Source organism: Nyctereutes procyonoides, unplaced genomic scaffold (assembly GCF_905146905.1).
Source record: "Nyctereutes procyonoides isolate TBG_1078 unplaced genomic scaffold, NYPRO_anot_genome, whole genome shotgun sequence".
NCBI lineage: Eukaryota > Metazoa > Chordata > Mammalia > Carnivora > Canidae > Nyctereutes > Nyctereutes procyonoides.
The window spans coordinates 4,474,491-4,500,310 of NW_026575119.1; the positions used below are offsets into that span (position 1 = coordinate 4,474,491).

General features: G+C 38.5%; 1 protein-coding gene across 1 annotated transcript in view; it reads right to left on the reverse strand.

Moving 5' to 3' along the window:
* The window catches only part of LOC129515569 (ankyrin repeat domain-containing protein 26-like), a 129,333-nt gene that overhangs the window by 1,024 nt on the left and 102,489 nt on the right, over positions 1-25,820 (reverse strand). The window contains exons 28-33 of the mRNA XM_055334492.1: positions 24,471-24,585; positions 14,998-15,954; positions 8,918-8,988; positions 8,310-8,403; positions 4,662-4,774; positions 180-221 (exon numbers count right to left, since the gene is read on the reverse strand). Coding sequence (XP_055190467.1) covers positions 209-221; positions 4,662-4,774; positions 8,310-8,403; positions 8,918-8,988; positions 14,998-15,954; positions 24,471-24,585 — 1,363 coding nt within the window. The 3' untranslated portion in view covers positions 180-208. The remainder of the gene's footprint in view (positions 1-179; positions 222-4,661; positions 4,775-8,309; positions 8,404-8,917; positions 8,989-14,997; positions 15,955-24,470; positions 24,586-25,820) is intronic.

Here is a 25,820-nt window from a genome sequence, read left to right on the forward strand (position 1 = left end):
AAAGGTATGAAACACGATGACCAAATGAGGAATAAGTCTGTTATTCATTATGTTTATGTTTTACATTTTTATTAGATATATCTAGACAAAATTTTAACAAGGGGAAGGGATGCCAGTTACTATTTGTGGTTTATTTCAGAAATTAATGACCATCTAAATTCATACATTTGGCAACATACCTTCTTTTAGTTCTCTAGTTATATTTTCTTCAGCTCCTGCATCTGAAATAAATCAAACGTTACTTACAATGTTCAAGTTAAACAAGAGACATTATTGTAGGAATTTTATTTTGCTTATGAAACATGGTCTGAAAATGATACTTTTAGAGAGTAAAAGTTACGGATTGCTTAAATAGAAAGATAATCACATAAATAAATCCCTATTTAGTTTAATCTGGATAACTGAGAAGAAACCTATATTGCTGTTCAGAGGAGTCTAATAAAAAGTACAATTAATATTGATCGATTGAATATACAGAATTTCTGGAAGAAGAGGACGATGGTGGAGGAGTAGGAAGTTTTGTCTGGTGTCTGGAATTCAGCTACATAGCTATCAAATCATCTGAACACCTGTGAACTCAGACAGAGAGCCAAGAAAAGAATTGTTGCAATTCTACAAATAGAACAGTGCCCTGCGAGGAGATTGGAAATGTCCAGGCATATATCAGAAGATAAACCATGGGGGCAGGGAGCCTCTGGAAGCCAGAAGGCAAGTCCTGGAAAGTGATATAGCAGCAGAGTGCACAACCAAAACTTTTAAGAAGTCTGTTCCAGTGAGGACATCCCTGTCTGAAAGGTGCTCAGGTGGCAACGGGGGGCAGCATCCTAGGTGGGATGGACAGTGTGGTCTCAGGATCCCTGGGGGCCACAGAAAGATTGGGGGCGCCTGAGTATGGCAGTTGCCAAGGCATTTGAGCAGGGAAACCAGTTGCAATCAGTGAGCCCAGGAGTGGGCATTCAGCTCCGTGTTGCCATAAACCCCAAACCGAGGATCAGTCAGGTGACCACTCTCCAAGCAGGGGTCCAGCAAGTGGCAAAACTGGGCAAGACCTCCTCCTTCCCCCTGGAGGCACAGCGTGAATGGGGGCTACAGGGGTCCGCAAAGTTTGGAAAACCGAAAGGGGGTTGTGTGCTTGAGATAAAAATGCTTGGTCACAGGCTGGGTGAATACAGAGTGCAGACAGAAACCAGGGAGACGCAGTAGGGAGTGAGATCTTTCAATTCCAGAGCTGGAGATTAGGAGGCCATCATTTCCATTCTCATCCTCTAAAGCTGCCCAGAAAGCCATCAGGGAACAAAAGCCACAGAGAGCAATCTGGAGCTGCTTACCTGGCCTGGCCCCCTGGCAAGGGTGGTGCAATCCCACCGTAAGCAAAGACACCTAAGAATCATCCCAACAGGCCTCTCCCCAGGAGGTCAGCAACAACATCCAGCTGAGACCAACTTTACTCATCACAGAGAGCTGCAGAACTCCAGTGCTAGGGGCAAACAGTATATAGAATTCATGGCTATTTCTCACGACTCCTTAGTCTTTCTATTTTAATTTTCTTTTTCCTTTTCAACCAATTTCATCGCTTATCAACTCTTTTACAATTTACCTTTTTACACTTACATTCAATCCTTTTACTGCATTTAGTAGTATTCTTGTATATATGGAAGTTTTTCTCTCTGTACCATTTCGGGAAGTAGTTCCTTCTAAGAAATAGACTAAAATACAACCAGAATCTACTATACTGCTCTATTCTCTTCATCTGATTATATTATTTTTAAAATCTATCTTAATTTTCATATTTACAGTTAAATTCTATCCTTTCATTGCATTTAATTTTATTTTTGCATGTAATGAAGCTTTTCATTCTTTACAATTTTGGGATGTAATTTCTTATAACAAAGAGACCAAAATATACATAGGATATGGTATATTGCTCGGTTCTGTTCAACTGCCTGATAATATCCTTTTTGTATTTTGACTTTTAATTTCCATTTTTACACTTACATTCTAGCCTTTCGTTGTATTTAATCTTATTTTGTGTATATACAAGGTTTCCTCTTAACCATTTGGGGATGCAATTTCCTATCAAACAGACCAAAATACACATAGGATCCAGTGTACTGCTCTGCTCAGCTCTCTAATTCTATTATCACCTTTTTAAATCTTTTTATTGGTTTCGGGTCTCTTCTGATTTGTTTAGCATATATTACTCTGGGGTCATTCTCGATATTTTTCTATTCTGTTCTCTCACTCATCTCTTCTTCTCTGGACAGAATGACAAGATGGAAAAACTCACCGCCACAAAGAGAACGAGAGGTAGTGCTGACTGTCCGGAACCTAATCAGCATGGATAATAAGTAAGAGGCTGGAGCGAGAGTTCAGAATAATGACCATCAAGATAATAGCTGGGCTTAAAAAACACACAGAGGACACTAGAGAATGCCTTTCTGGAGAAACAAAACAACTGATATCTAATCAAGTTGAGCTAAAAAAGGCTAATCTTAGTGAGATGCAATAAAAAATGAAGGTTCTAACTGCTAGGATAAATGGGGCATAACAGAGAAATAGTGATATAGAAGACAAAACGATGGAGAATAAAGAAGCTGAGGAAAGGCGAGAGAAACAACCACTGGACTATGACAGGAGGATTTGAGAGATGAGTCGTACCACACAGCAAAACAATGTTAGAATAATGGGGATCCCAGAGGAAGAGGGGAAGGAGGGAGCAGAAGGCATATTTGAGCAAATTATAGCAGAGATCTTCCCTCATCTGGGGAAAGATACAGGCACTCAAGTGCCAGGAGGCACAGAGAACCTTCCTCAAAATCAATAAAAAAAACAGGTCAATATCTCAACATATAATAGCAATGCTTGCAAATTTCAGACACAAAGAGAAAATCCTAAAGCAGCTTGGAACAAGAAGCCCTGAACCAAGAAGGGGAGAAATACTCGACTGGCAGCAGATCTATCCAAAGAGACCTAGCAGGCCAGAGAGAGCTGGCATGATATACTCAGGGTGCTCAATGAGAAAATCTACAGCCAAGAATTTTATCCAGCAAGGACCTCATTCAAAATAGAAGGGGAGATAAAAAGCTTCCAGGACAAACAGAAACTAAAAGAATTTGTGATCACTAAACCAGCCCTGCAGGAAGTGGTAAAGGGGAACCTTTAAGCAAACAGAGAGCCCAAAAGTAACACAGACCAGAAAGGAACAGACACAGTACACCCAAACAAGGACTTTACACGTAATACAATGGCACTACATTCATATCTTTCAATCGTTACTCTGAATGTAAACAAGCCAAATGCCCCAATCAAAACACACAGGGTATCACAGTGGATTACAAAAAAAAAAAAAAAAAAAAGGCAAGATCCATCGATATGCTATCTGCAAGAGACTCATTTTAGACACAAAGACAACTCCAGATTGAAGGTTCCTCAAAGAGTTGAAAAAGGAGCTACCTATGTAAAACCCAGCAATTGTGCTAGAAGGTATGAATCCCAAAGATCATTTTGGTCGGCATCCAAAGGGGCACCTGCACCCGTATGTTTATAGCAGTTAATATCCTCAATAGCCAAACTAGGAGATCCAATGTTCTTTGAAAGAGGTATGTATAAAGAAGATGTGATATAGATATAAATAATCATATTTATTTATTAGATAGAGAGCGAGGGAGGGGGAGAGAGAACAGAATATTACTCAGCCAATAAACAATGAAATCTTGGGACCCCTGGGTGGCTCAGTGGCTGAGAGTTGGCCTTTGGCTCAGGACATGATCCCGGGATCGAGTTTCACATCGGGCTCTCTGCAGTGAGCCTGCTTCTCCTCCCTCTTGCCTAGGTCTCTGCCTCTCTATCTCTCACTGTGTGTGTGTGTGTGTGTGTGTGTGTGTGTGTTGTGTGCCCCTCATGAAAAAATAATATATTTATAAAAAAGAAAAATGAAATCTTCCATTTGCAATGATGTGATGGAACGAGAGGGGATAATGTTAAGCAAAATATGTCAATTGGAGAAAGAAAATTATCATATGATTTCACTCATATGTGGAATTTAAGAAACAAAACAGAGTAGCATAGGGGAAGGGAAGGAAAAGTAAAACAAGACGGAATCAGAAAGGGACACAAACCATAAGTCACTCAATACTAGAAAACAAACTGTGGGTTGCTGGAGGGAAAGGGATTGTGGGGGATGGGGTAACTGGCTGATGGGGATTAAGGAGGGCATGTGATGGCATGAGCACTGGGTGTTACATAAGAGTGATGAATCACTGAACTCGACCTCTGAAACTAATATTACACTATAAGTTAATTAATTTGAATTTCAAGTAAATAATATAAATAAAAAGAAATACATGCGAAACCAAGGTAACTTTTGATGTTGTTACATAATGACACAGATACGTTTTTAGAGATTAGGATATCTGCTCTAAGAAAAGAACACTATTAAAAGGAAAGATTATCTAAGAACAAAGATATCTTGCAGACATAATTCAAGGTGGACAATGAAAAGTGCAGTTGACAACATATGTCAAAGGCATTGTTGTTATTATTTAAGGAATCACTGAAGAGTAAATGTAGTATTTTGGCAAGAGTTTCTATTTAGGTTTTTATAAAGTACAATTACAGGTAAATTAATTAATGGTTAAAGTGATGTGAAATGTTAGTCTTACCCAGTATTCTCTTTTTCTAATTCCTCATTTTTCTTCACTTCTTGATCCAACCTGAACTGCAAAGACTGTGTCAACTCCATACATTTCTTTAGGTTTTCCTTTTCATCACCACACCTTGGAAACAATTTTTTAAGAACATTAGTTTCAAAAATCGAAAGACTCCTTCTTCTTTTATAAAATGCTATTTCTCATGAATCCATGAGTAATATGTGTTTAGACAGGTTTATAAAATACATATAAAATGTAGATTATGAGCCAAATGTCAATGACAAGAAATCTCAAAAATAAGGATGTTTGTTAAAACAGCTTCAACTGAGTTTATATTTTCATCATTTTTGTTTCTAGAATTTAAATTGCCAAAATTTACTTGGGAAATACAGAGGGTTTTAATCCACATTAATACAAGCATTAATGAAAAAAATCTTTCAAGTGGCTATACTTACATTTGAGTTTCTAGAGATGTCCTAGAAGCAGTTTCACCAACATCTTAAGATACTCGGGGTTTTGTGAGATCACACCTTATTAAGATAGTCTCTGAAAAATTCCCATACTGTCCCCATTATAATTTTGATGATCATCTGACTTTAGGATGAGATACTCTCCTTCTCTGCAAAATTTCAATTTCTTCTTTTCTATTTAAATAAAATTTAAGCCTCCCAATATTCTATAAAAACGTTTCCTTACTCTTGCAGCATTTTTGATCATCTTGCTTTTCCCCTTTCACTGGACTCGAACATTCTTTAATGTGTCATATCAGCCACAGATTCATCGTTTCATCGCTTCTTTTACACTAAAATCTGACTTTCAATCCTGGAATTCCACTAAAAAATTTTGACGATCATCAAGGATCTTTTTTTTTTTTTTTTAACAAGTCCTGATCCTGCTTTACTTCTCAGCAGCAGCTGAAAACAATGACCACATCTTCCCTCTGCTCTTCTAATCCCATTTCATTTCTAAATGACAGCAAATGCTGACATTCAGTCCTTGGACCCTTGCTATTCCTCTTTTTCACATCCTCTCAGAGTTCTCCAAATCCCAAGGCTTCAAAACCAGATGCTCTACTCTACATTTTCAGCCTTGACCCATTTACTGAGGTCATGTATATGCTTCCATCTTCCTTCTAGTTCCTCACAGACAATATTTTCAACCACACATTCAGTACCTGCTACCTGACGTGCATTACCTTTCTAGTTAGCTAATCTGTTATTTTTATATTTTTTAATTTATGTATTTGAGAGAGAGAGCACAAATGGGGAGAGGAGCAGAGACAGAGGGAGAAGCAGACTCCCTGCTGCGGAGGGAGCCTGATGCAGGAGTCGATTCTGGGACCCTGAGATGATGACCTGAGGCGAAGGTAGATGTTTAACCCACTAAGCCACACAGGCACCTCACACAGCTAATCTTGTACATTTTATCTTGACTCTTTTTGGTATTACTTTGAGTGTATTATTTTTTAAAGATTTTATTTATTCATTTATTTATTCATGAGAGGTACAGAGGGAGAGGGTGGGGGGGGGAGAGGCAGAGAGAGAGAGAGAGAGAGAGAGAGAGAGAGAGAGAGAGGCAAAGCGACAAGTAGAGGGAGAAGCAGGCTCCATGCAGGGAGCCTCATGGAGGATTCAATCCCAGGACTCCAGGATCATGCCCTGAGCTGAAGGCAGACGCTTAATGCAAGAGCCACCCGGGCGTCCCGAGTGTATTATTTTTTTAATCTCGGGGGTGGGGGGACACCCTTACCCTCAGGATGCTGACCACTGTACTTTGTCTTTCTTTTATAATGCAAAAGTTCTTCCCAAGGGTTGGATTATGGATGGTTTGCCTTTGTTTCCTTTTGAGTACTTTCCTATTCCATAGAGATGTGAACTTACGGAAGTCTTCTTCTAAGTCCGTTTCAGACACACACTTGACTATTTTGTTCAGAGGCTTAAGTCAGCTAGAGCTAACTCTCCTTCCCAATCCAGATTTCTTCACCTCAAAATGGTGTCCATGAAATATCTTAACACAGACGTAGTCTCTGTCCTGGGGATTCATGAGGTGAGAACCTTCTAGAGAAATTAGGGCTATGAACTAAGTTGCTGGAAAGCTATTTAAGTTTTTATGTTATAGGGTAAGCTTAAAGTGGCTAATAATTTTATACCATAACCCTAATTCATTTCTGGAGAAATCTACAGAATATCTATGGATATTCTTACAAACTCTGTAATATGTGATGGCTTCCCTAATAGATTCCTGTGTGATATTGTAGGGGGACAACTCATGGCACTCTCAGTCAGCGATAAGACTCCTTATCAACATGTTGTCAAGTTAACTGCATGAAAAGTACAGTAAAACAACTTGAGCAGTTTTATATGAAGTCAGGAAAAAAAGTTTTTTTCGATGTTTCTTTGGCCACAGAAAGGACCAGTCAACAGAATGTGCTAGTTCCCCCGATAGGTATGATCGTTTAATGAAATTTGCATGCACCTAACTTTTGTCACTGAAAGAAACTAGTTGAAGGTCCATCTACCTCATAGTTCCAGCTTAGAAGTCCCAAAGCAATCTTCTCATCTTAAATCATTGGTAGCCACTCCTACAAAGGACGGTATGAATGGCACGATAATCCTGTACTGCTTGTAAATGGTTATATAGTTTTCACTACCCATCAATAAACTGGAGTCCTGGATTGCACATTAATCTTTTCTGAGATTGGACTGTTAAATCTCTGAAAGTATGATTAACTCAAGGTAACAGAAAAACATTCGTTTCTGAACTTGCAATGAATGCTACGAGCACTAGGTTACTCTATAAGGCCCTGACCGAGCAGTCATTTCTACTTTTTCACTGGCATCTCTTTTTCTTTACAAAATCCAACAAGGAGATAACTACATCCCTTTGAGAAAAATGTTTGCATAATTACCTAGTAGTCATTCTACTTTTTTCTAAGATTTTATTTTCTTATTTATGAGACACACACACACACACACACACACAGAGGCAGAGACACATGCAGAGGAGGAGCAGGCTCCATGCAGGGAGCCCCATCTGGGACTCAATCCGGGGACTGCAGGATCATGCCCTGGGCCCAAGGCAGCCACCAAACCACTGAGCCACCCAGGGATCCCCCTCGTAGTCATTTTTAATGAAGACAACACATTACCAATTTGTAATTACAAATCACTACAAATTATTAGTAAAGTAATTCATTCTCAAAATCTCAGTGAAGGGTTTAGATTACAAGAGAAAGTCAGCATTCAATATCAAATTATTACTCAAAGTTTGGGGAATTTTAAACATATTGAAAAATATTAGCAGGGACTCAGACATTAGTATACCAATATTCATAGCAGCATTACCAACAACAGCTAAGAGGCAGAAAAACCCAAACGATCACTGACAGATACACAAAATGTGATATATATAAAATACTGCTTTGCTTAGGCTATCACAATGCTTTTTATTAAAATCTTACTACAAAAATGATTAATTTATGCATTCAGTCAACTTTATCTATAAAGAGGAATTATACCAAGAGTAGTTAAATAGCAACCATATGAATATAATAAATATTTTTATGAGTGAGAATTTTCATATTATCCAAAATGTTCTTATACACTACTAGAGATATAAAAATTCCTTCTCCTTAGGACAGAAATTAAGAGACTGACTTACCGAACTTGAACTTAACAGGTCTTTCTGAAGCTGTTCAATTTCGCCTGCTTGCTCCTTGATTGTAACTTTTAACTTGGCATTTTCAACTTCAAGCCTAAAATGCATATTTTAAAGTATTTATTCTCAGACACAAATTTTAAACATACCACATAATTTCTAATCAAACATCTAAAGGTCTTGCATAAATTCTTAAAAATTTAAAAAGTAGATTTGGCAATTGTGCCATTTTTCTGGTTGTGTTTTGGGGTTAATGTACAAAATGTAAAGATCGTAAGCAAAAATTATGCATTTCAAAATCCCACAAAGCTGATATTTTTACCCAGCTAAACAATGATGTATTTATCATAATGGGTATATTTCTCATACTATACTACTTATCTGCTTTATAAATACTCAAGTTATTTTCTGTGCTGCTTTCAATTGTACTGTTGTGGAACGCCTGGGTGGCTCAGTGGCTGAGCGTCTCCCTTTGGATCAAGGCATGATTCTGGAGTCCCAGAATCGAGTTCTGCATCAGGCTTCCTGTAGGGAGGCTGCTTCTCCCTCTGCCTAGGTCTCTCTCTCTGTGTCTCTCACGAATAAATAAAATCTTAAAAAAAAAATTGTACTTTTTCTCGTGATCTCGCGACTTCTCAATACATCTTACAATCTTTGTATGTTGATCCTCTGCTTCTTGTACCTAAAATAGAAAAGAAATACTTTTAACTACTGACAATCTAGTATAAAACCACCACCATCTGTTTTCGTAAATACAATGTCACTGGACACAGCCGCATTTTCCTCTACATACTGATTTAAGGCTACCCCAGAATTATAGTGCTACAATAGTGACCTATGACTTGCAAAGTCCAAAATATTTACAATCCCCTGACAGAAAAGCTTTCTGACCACTCTTCTAGTATTAAAAAACAACATTCTAACGTTTTTAAATTATATTTTATCAGGTACACATACAAATTTACATATTGTTCAAAGGAGGAAAAACAGGCAATTACCTTATGGTAAACTTTTCTAGTTTTCTATTCCAAGCACCACATCAATTATAATTTTATAAATATTCACATTTACAAATCACCATGGGCATTCCAGTGATTATACAAGTCAACATGCTGCTTTCAGGGACAATCAGATATTTCAAGTAACAGCTTCAGAGGCAGGATCTCTGTAGGAACCAGAATGCCTGGATCTGAATTTCCAACTCCCCTGGGCATTAGCTGTTTGACCTTGAAAAATTACTTCAAATTTCTGTGTCTCAGTTTCTTCATGTGTAAAATGAAGTTAATAATAGTATCTACCTCACCGTGATAGTCGGAAGTTTAAATTAGGGAATATACATAAACTACTTAGAAGGGTATGTGGCACATACCAAATTCTAAGTGTCTGCAATTAGCATTATTATTGTTGCTGTGTTTTATGTTCTAATGATATTTGATATTTTAGGCAGATGGCAGGCCAATAGAGGTGATCTCTTATACAAGTTATATTGAAACCATTCTTCATACCACTGAAAGCGGTAGCAAATGGGGAGCATAAGGCCCAGGATATAGCCTCAGGACTTCAAAACACTTTCACTACAGGTGCCTCAGTGGCTCAGTCAGTTAGGCATCTGCTGGGGGCTCAGATCATGATTTTGGGGTCCTGGGATTGAGACCCCAATATCAGGTTCCCTGCTCAGCAGGGAGCCTGCTTCTCCCTTTCTCTCTGCCCCTCCCCCTGCTTGTGCACTCATGTTCTTTTCTCTTCTCTTCACTTCACTTCACTTCTCCTCCCCCTCTCTATCTCTCTCTCTCGCAAATAAAATCTTAAAAGAAGGGATGCCTGGGTGGCTCAGCGGTTGGGCATCTGCCTTTGGCTCAGGGCTTGATCCTAGAGTCCTGGGATCAAGTCCCACATCAGGCTTCCTGCATGGAGCCTACTTCTCTCTCTGCCCATGTCTCTGCCTCTCTCTTTCTCTGTCTCTCATGAGTAAATAAACAAAAGTTAAAAAAAATTTTTTAAATCTTAAGAAAAAAATTTCACAAATTCCACTAGCCAATGGTACTTTCCTCCACTTATAATAATTTTAATTTACCTCCTCTCTATATTACTCAGTGGACAATGCTCATGGACTACAGTGCAAACAGTAACTCCTACACTGCGTGATACATAACTTACATGACCATCAGAGGCAAGGTAAAGCCACTCACGTGGAAATAATGGACTCTTGCTAAACCAATGTTCCCAAATCATTTCACGTTCATATTGTTCATCTTAGCAACTGTTTATGTTAGAGGGCTTTAGCAAGTACTGTGATGAGTAGAGATTAAGTAAGGCTCTGTGGTGTGGCATATCAGAAAAGCTGCCCCCAGGGGCACCTGGCTGGCTCAGTTAAAAGAACATCCAACTGTTAACCTTCAGGTCGTGTTCAAGCCCCACAATAGACGTAATGATTATATAAATAAATAAACTTAAAAAAATTTAAAAACCTGTCCTCAGAGCTTTATAATTGGTAAAGAGCTGGAACTCTGTAAATCTCAGTTCTGGTTGCACAATGAAGGCAGGCATATTTAGACTGTTTTGCCATAATCAGAAAAACCAGCATCCAATTGAACACTTTGCCCGATCAGATTAAATGCTTTCAGTTTTACACTTAACTGCTTAAAATACATTTAGAATACAGCTTTGTTATGTCAATGTGTTTCAATCAGAAATTACTGCTATGGTATAAAGTACTTAATTTTATCCTAAAAACTGTTAAGATATTCTCAAATTTATGCAAGGATAGGTACCATACACATAAAATATTTTCCCTCTTAGATACATTTGTACATAGGAAGACAGAATTATCGCTCATGAAAAAAATAAAAACAATGTAAAATAAAGGACTAAACTGGTCTGCACAGACCAGAGGATACAGGTGAAGAAAGTAAGTTCAGGGGGAGTTAGAATAATCAGAGAAAGCCTCATGGAGAATGAGAGACAATGAGCCAGGTCTCAATAGTGTAGGATTAGGCAAGAGGAAGGGAAACTAAAAAGACAGAAAGGGTAGAATGAGTAAAAAAAAGAAAAAAAAAAAAGGCTGAGAGATGGTAAAATCACCCCAATTAACTTAAAGGATAAAATCTGATGGCGGGGGAATACAAACAGATGTCCAGACAACAACTAAATCAATGTTCACAGCAGCATTATTATGGGCCACAAAGTGGAAATAACCCGAAGGTGCATTAAATGATGAATGAACAAGGGCTTTGGCCCACAATGGAGGACTGTCTGACCAGAAAAAGAAATGAAGCACTGACATATGCTAGAACACAGGTGAACCCTGAAAACAGGAAGTGAAAGAAGCAAGTCACAAAGGACCACACACTGTGTGACTCCCTTTATATGAAACATTCACAATAGGCAACTCTATGGAGACAAGAAGTAGATTCCTGCTTGCTGGAGATCAGGGGCAACAGCTAAGGGTTTTTTTTTCAGGGTGATGAAAATGTTCTATCTGATGGCAGTGATAGTTGCAAAACCCTATACATAGATTCAGCGACAACTACACTGTTAAATGGGTCAACTATATGGTAGTTGTATTTATAGCTCAATAAACCTTTTAAAAAGAGCCAATGGCAGGACCTAGATAATTTTCTTAATTCTCTCTTTTGGCTGTATATACATCATCTGAATATTTCCATGCATTTTTAATATATAAGTATTAAAAATGGGGCGGCCCCGGTGGCACAGCGGTTTAGCGCCGCCTGCAGCCCGGGGTGTGATCCTGGGGACCCGGGATCGAGTCCCACGTCAGGCTGCCTGCATGGAGCCTGCTTCTCCCTCTGCCTGTGTCTCTGCCTCTCTCTCTCTGAATAAATAAATAAAGCTTTTTAAAAAATATTCAAAACGTAAATATTTTATAATATTTATTTATTTATTATTATTATTATTTTTAATGATAGAGAGAGAGAGAGAGAGAGAGAGAGAGGGGCAGAGAGGCGCAGAGACACAGGCAGAGGGAGAAGCAAGCTCCATGCACTGGGAGCCCGATGTGGGATTCGATCCCGGGTCTGCAGGATCGTGCCCTGGGTCAAAGGCAGGCGCCAAACCGCTGCGCCACCCAGGGATCCCTTTTATAATATTTATAAATAAATATATAAAAGGAAAAGAAAATGAAGGAAACACCTCAGTTCCACTAGTCGTAACCTTTCTTTTTTTTTTTTAATTTTTTTTTGTTGTTGTTTATTTATGATAGTCACACAGAGAGAGAGAGAGAGAGGCAGAGACATAGGCAGAGGGAGAAGCAGGCTCTGAGCACCGGGAGCCCGACGTGGGATTCGATCCCGGGTCTCCAGGATCGTGCCCTGGGCCAAAGGCAAGCGCCAAACCGCTGCGCCACCCAGGGATCCCAGTCGTAACCTTTCTTTACAAGTTTTCCTGAAATCAGTACAGAGTCTATATCCATCAATAAAAGTGAAGATGAGAAATAAGACGATTTTCTGAAACATTCTATTAAACCGTATCTTCTGATTTTATCTAACTCACCTCATCATGGTAATAGAGATCTCATTAAAAAACATTGTTTAGGGCATTTGGGTGGCTCAGCTGGTTGAAGCGTCCAACTCATGATTTCAGCTCAGGTCATGATCTCACTGGTGGTGGGATTAAGCTGGCATGAGGCTCTGTACTCAGCAGGGAATCTCCTGGAAATTCTTTCTCTCTCCCCGTGCCCCTCCCCCTATTCATGAGTGTGCATGGACATGCATTCTCTGTCTCTCAAATAAATAAATAAATCTTTAAAAAATATTGTATAGCAGGAAAAAATCCCTCAATTTCTGTGAATGGGTAAATGCTATAAGAAAAAACATGTAACACAGATGGCAGAATGAAAAGTCAGAATTTAATAAATAGGTGCATGGTGAAGACACTAAAATTATGATAAATTGAAATGAAAATACAAAAGAAAGTGGTCCATGGAAATTAGCATCCTAAAACACTTTATATTATTTAACCAGCTACAGATGAACTGTTGACATGTTATATGTCATACCTGACGTTTGATTTGATTGCATGTTTTCTTTAAATCCTGTATCTCATCTTCTAACTTAGTACAATAATGTGATAACTCCAGTGAAGACTGTGACATAGATTGCTTTTTTACGGTATTGGATAGTTCTTGTTGAAGTTCTCTCATAACTACCTAAGAAGACCTTCTTTTACTGATTTTAGGAATCATCCTATTATTATGTTAATAATATAGAATTCTAACATATGTACTTTACCACCACATACATCAACTCACCTTCTATTCCTAGAATGTACACACTGCTGTTAACTGAATTCACTTAAAGACACAAAAAGTGTTATCCTCCTGCCTAGTCAGTTATGTTACTTAGATAATTATTTCAGCCCCACTCTCCATTCCTTGTTGATGAATTTGCAAACCTTCCCAGCCTGCTGAAGTCTCAAAAAGAAATGGGTATTATATAGGTGAGACTAGCAGTGGTAAATTCTACATTAATGAAACGTTTTCTCTCTTTTTTTTTTATTAGAGGCTAAAATTAACTTCCAAGTTCTTCACATACTCAATCCTCTGCTCAAATCCTTCCAATAGGTTACTATCTCAGAACAAAAGTGAAGTCATACTAATGGCCCTCAAGCCCCCTAGATAACCTGGCTTCTGCCTCCCTCCTGGCCTCAGAGCTCCTAGAGCGCCCTCCCCTGTTTATGCTCACTCCACTCCTGCTATACAAGAATCCTGCCACCCCTCCCTCAGTAGCCTGAAAATGGAGATCCAGTGCCAAATTAATAAATCACAAAGATACAATTCTATTGGAAAATTTTAAGCCCAAATGGTAGTTACTTGAGTTTTGAAATGAGCAAATTATTTGAAAAATGCTTAAGTTATAAACTGTAGTGGGAAGATGAAATCAAAAACAGTTTTGCTAAGTCACCAGTTATCCCAAATTATGATTTAGTGAAAAGTAGATGCCTTCAAAGAGTTAAAAGGTCACAAGAATAAATGATTTGAGACTAAACATTTAAATTTACATAAATAAAAGTATGCTAACTGAAAATGTTTAAAAAGCTATCAAAAAAAAAAAGTACTGAGATACAGCACCTACACTTCAGTTCATGTGACAAATCTGGAGTTAGTTGTCAAGTTAATCCACTTATTTGAACCTCAAGGTCAAAACACTCAGGTATGAGCATTTCCACTTATCTGTTCATCATGGTATTAAAATGTGGTGACAAGAATTAAAATTATTTTAGTAGTATTAACAATAAATTATTAATATCAGACTCCTTTCTTTAACAATGTATAACTTAACCTCTTGAGGTTTCTCATAGATGACGCAGCATTTTTATGCAAATTAAAGCACCTCTCAGGTCTAAGTTTTATTTGCTGGATAAAAGTTATGCTGACTGATAGTGTCTATTTTTTTTTATATTCAACTAGATTCAAAATTGACCCATCATCATTCAGGTCGTGATCTCGGGGTCATGATGTGGAGCTCTGCACTGGGCAGAGCCCACGAGCCCACTTTGGATTCTCTCTCCCTCTCCATCTGCATCTGCCCCACTCCACTCCCACTTAGGTGCAGGTGCACTCTTTCTCTTCAAAACAAACAAACAAACAAAAAGTACTAATAAGCCATTATACCAAACATTACTTTGAATTTTCTAACAGGAAGCTTGAAAAATATTTGTCTTTCTGAATACTTACTTCTCTTCCTTCTTTCTCCTTTTTATACGTATATATTCTTTCTATTAAATGCTTCCACTCGTTGATTAACTCCTTATTTCTTTCTTGCAGTATAAGACTTTGTTTTTCTCTTTCAGCTTGAAGAGTTCTTACAATAACCTGAACCTGGTCTTTGAGATCAATTCTAGTCTTTTCTTTACACTCCACTCTGCTGTAGCCATCATCTAGTTGCTCTCGGAGCAACGTATTTTCACTTTGTGGTTGAGATAATCTCTCTTCTAAGGATTTGTGCTTTCCAATGTACTTATTCACTTTATCTTGTTCATTTTGAGATTTCTGCTCAATTTCCATCTTCTGGTCCTGTGTTTGTTTTAGGTTTCCTTGTACATGTTCTAAAGCCAAAGTCTTTTCTCTGAGAGCATCTCTTTGATACTGGAGCTCAATTTCTAGGGTATTGAATTTACTTTTGGCTTCAGAAAGTTGCTGAGAAAGCACCTCATTGTTATCTTTTAGGTTAGACATCTCAAAGTTCATTTTGCCCTGTAAATGACACCACTCATCTTTTGCTCTCTGGAAAGCAAGTTCTAGGTCTCTTTTTGATGCCTGACTTTGATCGTGATCCTGTACAGCTGTAGTGAGTCTAGCTCGGTATGACTGAAGTTTTGCTTCCAGTCTTTCTCTGTTTAGCCTTTCATCCTGCAGTTTAGAGTTCAGCATGGTATTCTCAGGTGTCACAACATTCAGCTGCCCACTAGATTGGAATACTGTATTGTTTAATGTTACGTCATTCAATTTTATGGCGTTTTGAAGACTGTCATTCTTTTCTTTTTCAATTTCAGTGTCTTCACAATATTTCTTTTCCTTTTCCTGCTTCTGATTCCTTATTGTGTCTATTTCCAGTCTTAGCGCGGCAATTTCATCTTGCAACATGCGGTTTTCATGTAACAGACCTTTTTCTTTTTCATGAGGAGGAGAAACCTAAGTAAAACAAGAGTCTTTTAGCTGGAACTCAATAAAATGACATTATCATGATTTTCTCTGAAATCAAAGAATATCCTATGTTTATACAAAGAAGAGGTTGCAGTTAAGTGGATATCCAACTGGAAAAACACAAAGTTGGATCCAAGCCTCAAACTTTTTATACAAGCATAAATTCCCCGAAGTTCAAAAATTTAATTGAAAACAATGAATGCATGAAAGGAAAAAGAAATCATGACAAAATCCTAAGAATCTCAGAATTGGAAAGGTCTTTCTCTGGTTTACAACAAACGCAGAAGGCCTGAAAGAAAAGACTAATACATCTGACTACACTAAAATGGAGTTTACAGTCTCATATCTAATACAGTCCACAGGAAAACCCTTAGCTCTGCATATATTTGGACAAATTTCCTAACCTTACTTTGTCCTGAGAATATTCCATACACGTTCTACTTTTCTAACATTTCTATACTCAGTTATAAGAATTATATCTACTGATAACTAATAAATCTAGGCATTGTACTACAAACATGTCTGCATACATTAATTATCTCTTTCAGTTATCACAATTCCAGAATAGAGAAGTTAAAAATACTAAGTGAGCTGCAGGACATTCCCCAGGTCTTTGTACCCACCACCACTGTTCTGGCACCAAACTGCAGCTACTTCTCTAGTGTGAATCTTAAATACAAAAGAAGCCTTGTATTTCGGGAGTGGCTGGGTGGCTCAGTCAGTTAAGCCTCTGCCTTCGGCTGGGGTAATAATGGTCCCCGGGTCCTGGGAGCGAGTCCCGTGTCAGGCTCCCTGCTCCGCAGAAAGCTTGATTTTCCCTCTCCCTCTGCCTCCACCCCCCCTGCTTGTGTTCTCTCTGTCAAATGAATCCATAAAGTCTTGTAAAAAGAAAAAATAAAGCTTTCTATTTCAAAATACCAATACTAACTAAGGTAAAATTTATGTAGCTCCTAGAAAAATCATGAGATTATCTGTGGCTGCAACTAATTTTATTTCCTCTTCAGATGATTAAAATGGCAATAAATGCAAAAAAAGGGGAAAATACACTGAGCTACCTTATTAAGAACAAAAGACTTATCAATAAATTATCAGTAAGTATATATTACAGCATATTATTATTTCAAAAGCTCCTTGTAATGAAATCGGATGCTACTTGGAGCAAATTTTACTCTTCTCTAAAGTAGGAGACTAACATCTGAAGTAAGGTCTTTGAATGGGCTATGCTTTTCCTCCTGTTCATCAGTGGAAGTGTGAAACTAACCTCTCTATGAATATAGAGGTGGTGAAGGAATTACCAAAAACTAAAACATATGTTGTTAGTAGCAAGAGTTTTGTGTTATGGAAAGCTCAGAAATTCCATACTATTTTCCAAAATAATAAAAACTTCTCCTTCAGATAAGGACATTATGAATGGCACTATTTGACCACTGCAGACAAATGCATTTAAATTAACGAATGGACTAAAAACGACACTCCCCCCTACACAGACCCATATGTGTATGTATGTATGTATGTATGTATGTGTATATATACACACACACTCACACATAGATACGTATTCTTTTAAAATCCTCTGTACTTTCCATAATGTACAGGGTTGGTTTTTTAGAAATATACACATACATGAAGAAAAATAAGAATTCCAAAAAATAAAATATACATACGTACAAATACATACACACATGTACTTCAAAATAACTAAAGAAAATACCTCAGAATTCATTTTAGTATGAGACATTTCTATCTCATTTCATTTGCAAAGGTGATTGTTTAGAATTCCATCTTGGGTGGGATGGGGGCAAGGTGAGGGAGGAGTAGGAATCCTCAAGCACCTGGCCCCACCAACTTACCTAGAGAACTTTCAAATCATCCTGAACACCTACGAATTTGACCAGAGATTGACTGATTGATTGATGATTGATTTTTATTTATTTTTTTATTGGAGTTCGATTTCCCAACATATGGTATAACACCCAGCGCTCATCCTGTCAAGTGCCCCCCTCCCCCCAAGTGCCCGACCTGAGATTTAAAGAGAGAATAGTCAGAACGCTAGAGAGAGAAGGGTTTTCGCTTCTAACGAGGTAGGAAGGCGGAAAAGAACTAAAAATTAAAAAAGAATCAAGTGGGGAGGGACACCGGAAGAGCCGGGCTAAGGCCTTCGGGGAAAACCTCCTGGGTGGGAAAGCCCAGCCCTGGAGAAGCGGGAGCTTTAAATGGAAAGGCGCTCAGCAGGGAACTCAGGCGGGATGGTGGGGGGGGGGGTGGACCTCCAGGTCCCGGGGTCACTGAAGAGCCAGGATCCTGCGCTCCCCCCCCCCCGCCCCGGGACAGGCTGAGGCCGGGGAGGGCCCAGGACAGCGAGGACGCTCCTGCCCCGGCACCCCGACCTGTGCAGATCGGCGCCCCCTGCCCTGGGAGCATGCAGGCCCCGGCGGACTGGGAGATGGTGGGAGTCACTGCGGGGGCCACCCTCCAGGGCCAGGGAGACCTGGCCGCCACCGGTGTTGTTGTCCCTCCTGGTGTCACCCTGTGCCTGGGAGAGCCGGGGCCGCCAGGGGACATGGGCCTCAAGGGAAGTTGGCTCCCCCTGACCCTGCACCCAGCAGGGGGCGGAGCAGCTCCCCCAGGTGTACACACCTGAGAATCGGCACAGCCCGCCCCTCGCCCAGAAGACCAGCTGGAAGGACAGGGGAAGAGCAAGTTCCTGACCCAGCAGCGCTGGAAAGCTCCAGGGGAAGTCGAGGGATCTACAATATCTAGAACTAGAGGGTACCCCTCTTTTACCCCCCTTTTTTCCAGTACAATTCATTTTTATTTCAGACTGTAAGTTTCCAATTTTCTTTCTCTTTTCCCACCTTAACTACAATATTTTGACACCTCTTCGTTTTTAAGTTTCTTCCTTTTTGACTCTCATATTTTTACAATTACATGTCTTAGATATATTTTCCACTTCTAGATTCCCTTCAACATACTCAACTTAATTTTGGGAGCTAGACAAGATAGGTTTTTTGTGTATGTGCGTTTTTGTTTTCTCTACCTTGTTTTGTTCTACAATGGCACAAGACCTTCTAAAACAGGACCAGCACACACCCAGAACCAAGTGGTATACATGCTGGTTCATTCTGTGAGACTATATTCTCTCTTCATTCCCATTCTGCCCCCCGTTTTATCTCATTTATGTTTTGGGGAACAATGCTGGGGCTCTCTACAAGTGTTTCTGGTTTGTAGAAATTTGGGACTCAGTATCTTCTAACATACAGAACCTAATACACTCAGGAGCAAGAGGATCACCCCCTAGGGACCCCTCAGGTAGACTACATTCTCCCTCTACTACAACTTCGTCACCACCACCATGTCCCATTCCCCCTGACATTTTATTTTTCTTCTTCTTTTTTTCTTTTTCCCCTCTTTACCTTTCCTTTTTTCACCCCTCTTTTCTTTTTTTTTTCTTCCTTGGCATTCTTGGCCTTTTATTTTCTACTACTTTGTTTTAAAATTTGTTTTTCACTTTAGTGGTCATTTTGTGTTATTTTGTTCTTCCCTTCGTTTTCAATTTCATGTCATGGACCTCGTCAGAATCATCTAAGGATAAGAAACCTTGGGTGGCTCAGTGGTTTAGTGCCTGCCTTCAGCTCAGGGCATGATCCTGGAGTCCCAGGATCAAGTACCACATCAGGCTCCCTGCATGGAGCCCGCTTCTCCCTCTGCCTGTGTCTCTGCCACCCCTCTCTCTGGGTCTCTCCTGAATAAATAAATGAAATGTTTAAAAAAAAATAATCATCTAAGGTGAAGTTTACTTAGATTGTGGTTGATATTCTAGACTCAGCCCATTCATACAGCTACTCTGCAGGGAGCAAAATGACTAGAAGGAAGATCTCACCACAAAAGAAAGATCAGAAACAGTACTGTCTTCCACAGAGTTACAGAATTTGAATTACAATTTGATGTCAGAAAGCCAATTCAGAAGCACAATTATAAAGCTAGTGGTGGCTCTACAAAAAGGCATAGAGTATTAAAGAAACTCATGACTGCAGAATTTTGATCTAATTAGTCCAAAATTAAAAATTAATTAAATGCGATGCAATCCAAACTGAAGGTAGGTCCTAACAATGAGGGTTAATGAGTTAGGAGAAAGAGTGAGTGCCACAGAAGACAAGTTGATGGCAAAGAGGAAAGCTGAAGAGAAAACAGAAAAACAATTAAAAGACCATGAGGAAAGCTTAAGGGAAATAACTGAGAGCCTCAGAAGGAAAAATCTACGCATGATTACGGTTCCACAGGAGGTCGAGAGGGCCAGAGGGCCAGAAAGGATATTTGAACAAATCATACCTGTGAACTTCCCTAATTTGGGGAGGGAAAAAGGCATTCAGGTCCAGGAGATAGAGAGGTCCCCCACCAAGGAGGGAAAAAAAAAAAAAAGAAAGTCCTTAAAACAGCAAGAGACAAGAGATTTCTCACTTATATGGGGAGAAATATTAGGTTACCAGCAGACCTCTCCACAGAGATCTGGCAGGCCAGACACAGCTGGCAGGAAATATTCAGGGTTCTACATGAGAAGAACATGCAGCCAAGAATACTCTATCCAGGGAGCCTTTCGTTCAGAATAGGATAAAGAGCTTCTAAGATAGGCAGAAGCTGAAAGAATATGTGACCACCAAGCCAGCTCTGAAAGTAATATTAATGAGGACGCTGTAAAAGAAAGAGGAAGCCCAAAGAAATAATCGACAAAAACAGGGACTGAATAGGCATTACAATGATAGTAAAAATAATATCTTTCAATAGATGCTCTGAATGTGAATGGGCTAAATGATCCCATCAAAAGATGCAGGGTTTCAGACTGGATAAAAAAATCAAGACCCATCTATTTGCTGTCTACAAGAGACTCATTTTAGACATAAGGACACCTACAGCCTGAAAATAAAAGGTTGGAGAACCATTTACCATTCAAATGGTCTTCAAAAGAAAGCAGGGGCAGCCATCCTTATATCAGATAAATTAAAGATTATCCCAAAGACTATAGTAAGAGATGAAGAGGGACACTATATCATACTTGAAGGGTCTATCCAACAAGGAGATCTAACAATCATGAATATTTATGCTTCTAATGTGGGAGCTGCCAAGTGTATCAGTGAATTAATAACCAAAGTAGAGGCATACTTAGATAATAATACACTAGTAGTAGGAGACTTAAACACGGCACGTTCTGCAAATGACAGATCTTCTAAGCACAACACCTCCAAAGAAACAAGAGCTTTAAACGATACACTGCACCACATGGATTTCACGGATATTTACAGAACTTTACATCCAAACGCAACTGAATACACAGTCTTCTCAAGTACACACGGAACTCTCTCAGAACAGACCACCCGATACCAAAACACTGGGATTGTCCCCTGCATATTTTCAGACCACGTTGCTTTGAAACTAGAACTCAATCACAAGAAGAAATTTGGAAGAAACTCAGACAGGTGGAGGAGAAAGAGCATCCTGCTGAAAGATGAATGGGTCAACCAGAAAATTAGAGAAGAAATAAAAAGATTCATGGAAACTAATGAAAATGAAGATACAACCATTCAAAATCCTTGGGATACAGCCAAAGCAATCCTAAGTGGGAAAGACATCGCATTACAAGCATCCCTCAAAAGATTGGGAAAAAACCTCAAAGACACAAGCTAACCCTGCACCTAAAGGAATTGGGAGAAAGAACAGTAAATAAAACCTACACCAAGCAGAAGAACAGAGAGAGTGAAGATTCGAGCAGAACTCAATGAAATAAAGACCAGAAGAACTGTGGAACAGATCAACAAAACCAGGAGTTGGTTCTTTGAAAGAAAAAGATACAGAAACCATTAGCCAGCCTTATAAAAAACAAAGGAGAAAAGACTCTAATTAATAAAATCATGAATGAAAAAGGAGAGATCACCACCAATACCAAGGAAAACCTAACCAAAGAAATAAAGGATTTATACCCTAACAACTACAAAACACTTCTGAAAGAAATCCAGGAAGACACAAAGAGATGGAAAAATATTCCATGCTCATGGATTGGAAGAATTAATATTGTCAAAATGTCTATGCTAACCCAGGGCGATTTACACATTCAATGCATTCCTATCCACATACCATGGACTTTCTTCACTTTCTTCAGAGAGCTGGAATAAATAATCTTAAGATCTGTGTGGAATCAGAAAAAAACCCGAACTAGGGGAATATTGAAAAAGAAAACCAGAGCTGGGGGCATCACAATGCTGGATTTCAAGTTGTATTACAAAGCTGTGATCATCAAGACAGTGTGGTACTGGCACAAAAACAGACACATAGATCAATAGAACAGAATAGAGAATCCAGAAGTGGGCCCTCAACTCTATGGTCAAGTTATATTCGACAGAGCAGGAAAGACTATCCACTGGAAAAAGGACACTCTCTTCAATAAATGGTGCTGGGAAAATTGGACAGCCACGTGCAGAAGAATGAGACTAGACCATTCTCTTGCACCATACACAAAGATAAACTCAAAATGGATGAAAGATCTAAATGTGAGACAGGAATCCATCAGAATCCTAGAGGAGAACACAGGCAACAGCCTTTGTGAACTTGGCCACTGCAACTTCTTGCAAGATACATCTATGAAGGCAAGGGAAACAATAGCAAAAATAAACCATTGGGACCTCATCAAGATGAAAATCTTCTGCACGGCAAAAGAAACAGTCAACAAAACTAAAAGACAACCTACAGAATGGGAGAAGTTATTTGCAAATGACGTATCAGATAAAGGGCTAGTATCCAGGATCTATAAAGAACTTAGTAAACTCAACAGCAAAGAAACAATCCAATCATGAAACGGGCAAAAGACATGAGCAGACATTTCACCAAAAAGACATACAAATGGCCAACGAGCACATGAGAAAACGCTCCACATCACTGGCCATCAGGGAAATACAAATCAAAACCACAATGAGATACCAGCTCACACCAGTGAGAATGGGGAAAATTAACAAGACGGGAAACAACAAATGTTGGAGAGGATGCGGAGAAATGGGAACCCTCTTGCACTGTTGGTGGGAATGTGAACTGGTACAGCCACTCTGGAAAACTGTGTGGAGGTTCCTCAGAGAGTTAAAAATAGAACTACCCTACGACCCAGCAATAGCACTACTCAGGATTTACCCCAAAGATAGAGATGCAGTGAAGAGCCGAGACACCTGCACCCCAATGTTTACAGCAGCATTTTCCAGAATAGCCAGACTGTGGATGCAGCCTGAGTATCCATCAAATGATGAATGGATATAGAAGATGTGGTCTATATATATAATGGAATATTACTCAGCCCCTAGAAATGACAAATAACCAGCATTTGCTTCAATGTGCATGGAACTGAGGGTATTATGCTGAGTGAAGTAAGTCAATCATAGACGGACAAACATCATATGGTTTCACTCGATGGGGAATATAAAAATACTGAAAAGGATTAGAGGGGAAAGGAGAGAAAATCAGTTGGAAAAATTAGAGAGGGTGATGACACATGACAGACACCTAACTCTGAGGAACGAACAAGGGATAGTGGAAGGGGAGGTGGGCGGGGGGGGGGGAGACTGGGTGACGGGCACTGAGGGGGCATTTGACAGGTGAGCACTGGGTGTTATGCTATATGTTGGCAAATCGAACTCCAATAAAAAATATACCAAAAAAAAAAAGTATTCCATCATGTAATACTCTGGGCATTCTGTTCTCGAGAAAATTGCCTCTGAACATCATTTTGCTCTTCTATAACCTAGAGACACATTTTCATTAGGATTTTGGATCCTATCATTAAAAAAAAAAAGTCAAAAGGCTTAAGAGAACTTAAAAAAATGTTCAAAGTAGTCTTTTTTATAACAAAGCTTTTCATCCTCAATGAATAACTCAAATTTTAAATTAAATGACAGCAAAACGTGCCACAGAGTAAAAATATAAGTAGACATAGTATTGTGAAATAAAATTTCTGTATAAAACATTTAACTAGTTTCATCAGCATCTCAAGGAAATCTAGCTCATATTTCAACATTAAAAAATCCAAAACTGGGACACCTGGGGGTTCAGTGGGTTAAGTGTCCGACTCTTTACAGCTCAGGTCATGATTTCATGATCACGAGATTCAGCCCCAGGTGAGGCTCTGTGCTCAGACCAGAGTCTGCTGGAGATTCATTTCCCTCCCTCTCCCTCTACTACTTTCCCCCCAGCCCATGCTCTGTGTAAAAATAAATACAATTCCATAAATCAATAAATCAATATCACATTTATCTCATTTTACCTTCCATCCCTTCATTCAAAATATATACATAGAGCATATGTGAGAGGCCAAGAATTCCAATAAGGTAGAGTAATTGTAGCTATAAATATCATGGTTGCTATTAGGTTAAAATGAAATGTTTAATCTATTTGAAGCCTAATAATATGTATTATATCAAAGGGATACTATAAATAATATTGATGGAAATATACAATTACTGCCAAAAATTTACCTGACTCCAATTACTTTTTCCACTCTTCAATTCCAAGTTTCGTCTTCTAAGATTAAGTTGTTGTTTCATTTCAACTTCTTTACTATGTTGCTCTTCTTTACTTCTTAATTGCTCCCTAATAATTATATATAACATATCAGCACTTTTTTCTTTTTGCTTTAAGGTCAATCTGCAAATGCATGTGTTCATTTTAAAATTTGTTTTGTCAGCAATAAAAATTTTATTTTATGATCTGGTTCCACATATGCTGGTACATTATCCAAATGAAATTTTTCTGTTCTCAATTTTTTTCCTTTCTAGGGCTCATGTTTTTAATTTATCACTTCAATCTCTTCAAAAAGAGACATAGTTTAAAAGAAGCAATGAGAAAGCATTTTGCAACTTAGTAAGTTTTACTCAGTAATAACTCTGGTAGATGTTGTAAGGAAACGAATTCTGAAATTATTCAGGAAAGTTAGAGTTGAAAATTATCATTTTTCCCCACAGAGTGATAATTACACTTCAATTAGGACAAATCATTTCATTACTAATTAAAAAGAGAAGTTGCTGTTTATCAACAACTTTATAAATTCACTAGAAATAAATTTTTATTTCACAAAACATCACAGGTACCTCTAAAAATGATCTTCAGTGTAAGACAGCATCAGCAGATGTCGTTTACACAACATACACCTGCAGATGACCGTGATCCAGTACTAGACTAGGGAGTCTAATATCTATTGCCCATGCTTTTTATGTTTCTTATTCTGTATTATTCTCAACCTTGATTATTATGTATTTTAAAAATCACTTGAAAACTCCTTTGAAAACACCACAGGATCCATATTAATTAAAGAATAAAGAGTAAGATGTGCTTTCAGCATAGACTTTTGAATTAATTTTCTTTATATATGCAAGAAATGTTGAAAAAACTTAACCATGAATCATTTTTCCATTTGACTTTTTTTTCCCCATTTGACTTTTTAACCCCTGCATATGTTAAGAATAAACCAAAGTGTAAAAATTTTTCTGTCTTGAGGAAAAATTGGCCATTTCACACTCTGTTGGGGGGCATATAATATAAAATTTCCTTAGAACAACTTAAAAATATGGATCAGAGACCTCCACTAAATATTTTTATACGTTAACACAATGCTACATTAAAGAATTTATTCCAATTAACCAAGAATGTAGAAACAAAATTAAAGACATTCCTTATAGTATTAATTAAAATATAGGAAAATGGAAAACAACCAAAATTCAATTTGTTAAATAATGAGGTTTACATATGATGGACTTCTACATGGTCATTAAAATTATGCTTTAGAATATACATTAAATTATTAGAAGTATTCACTGTTAAAAACTTAC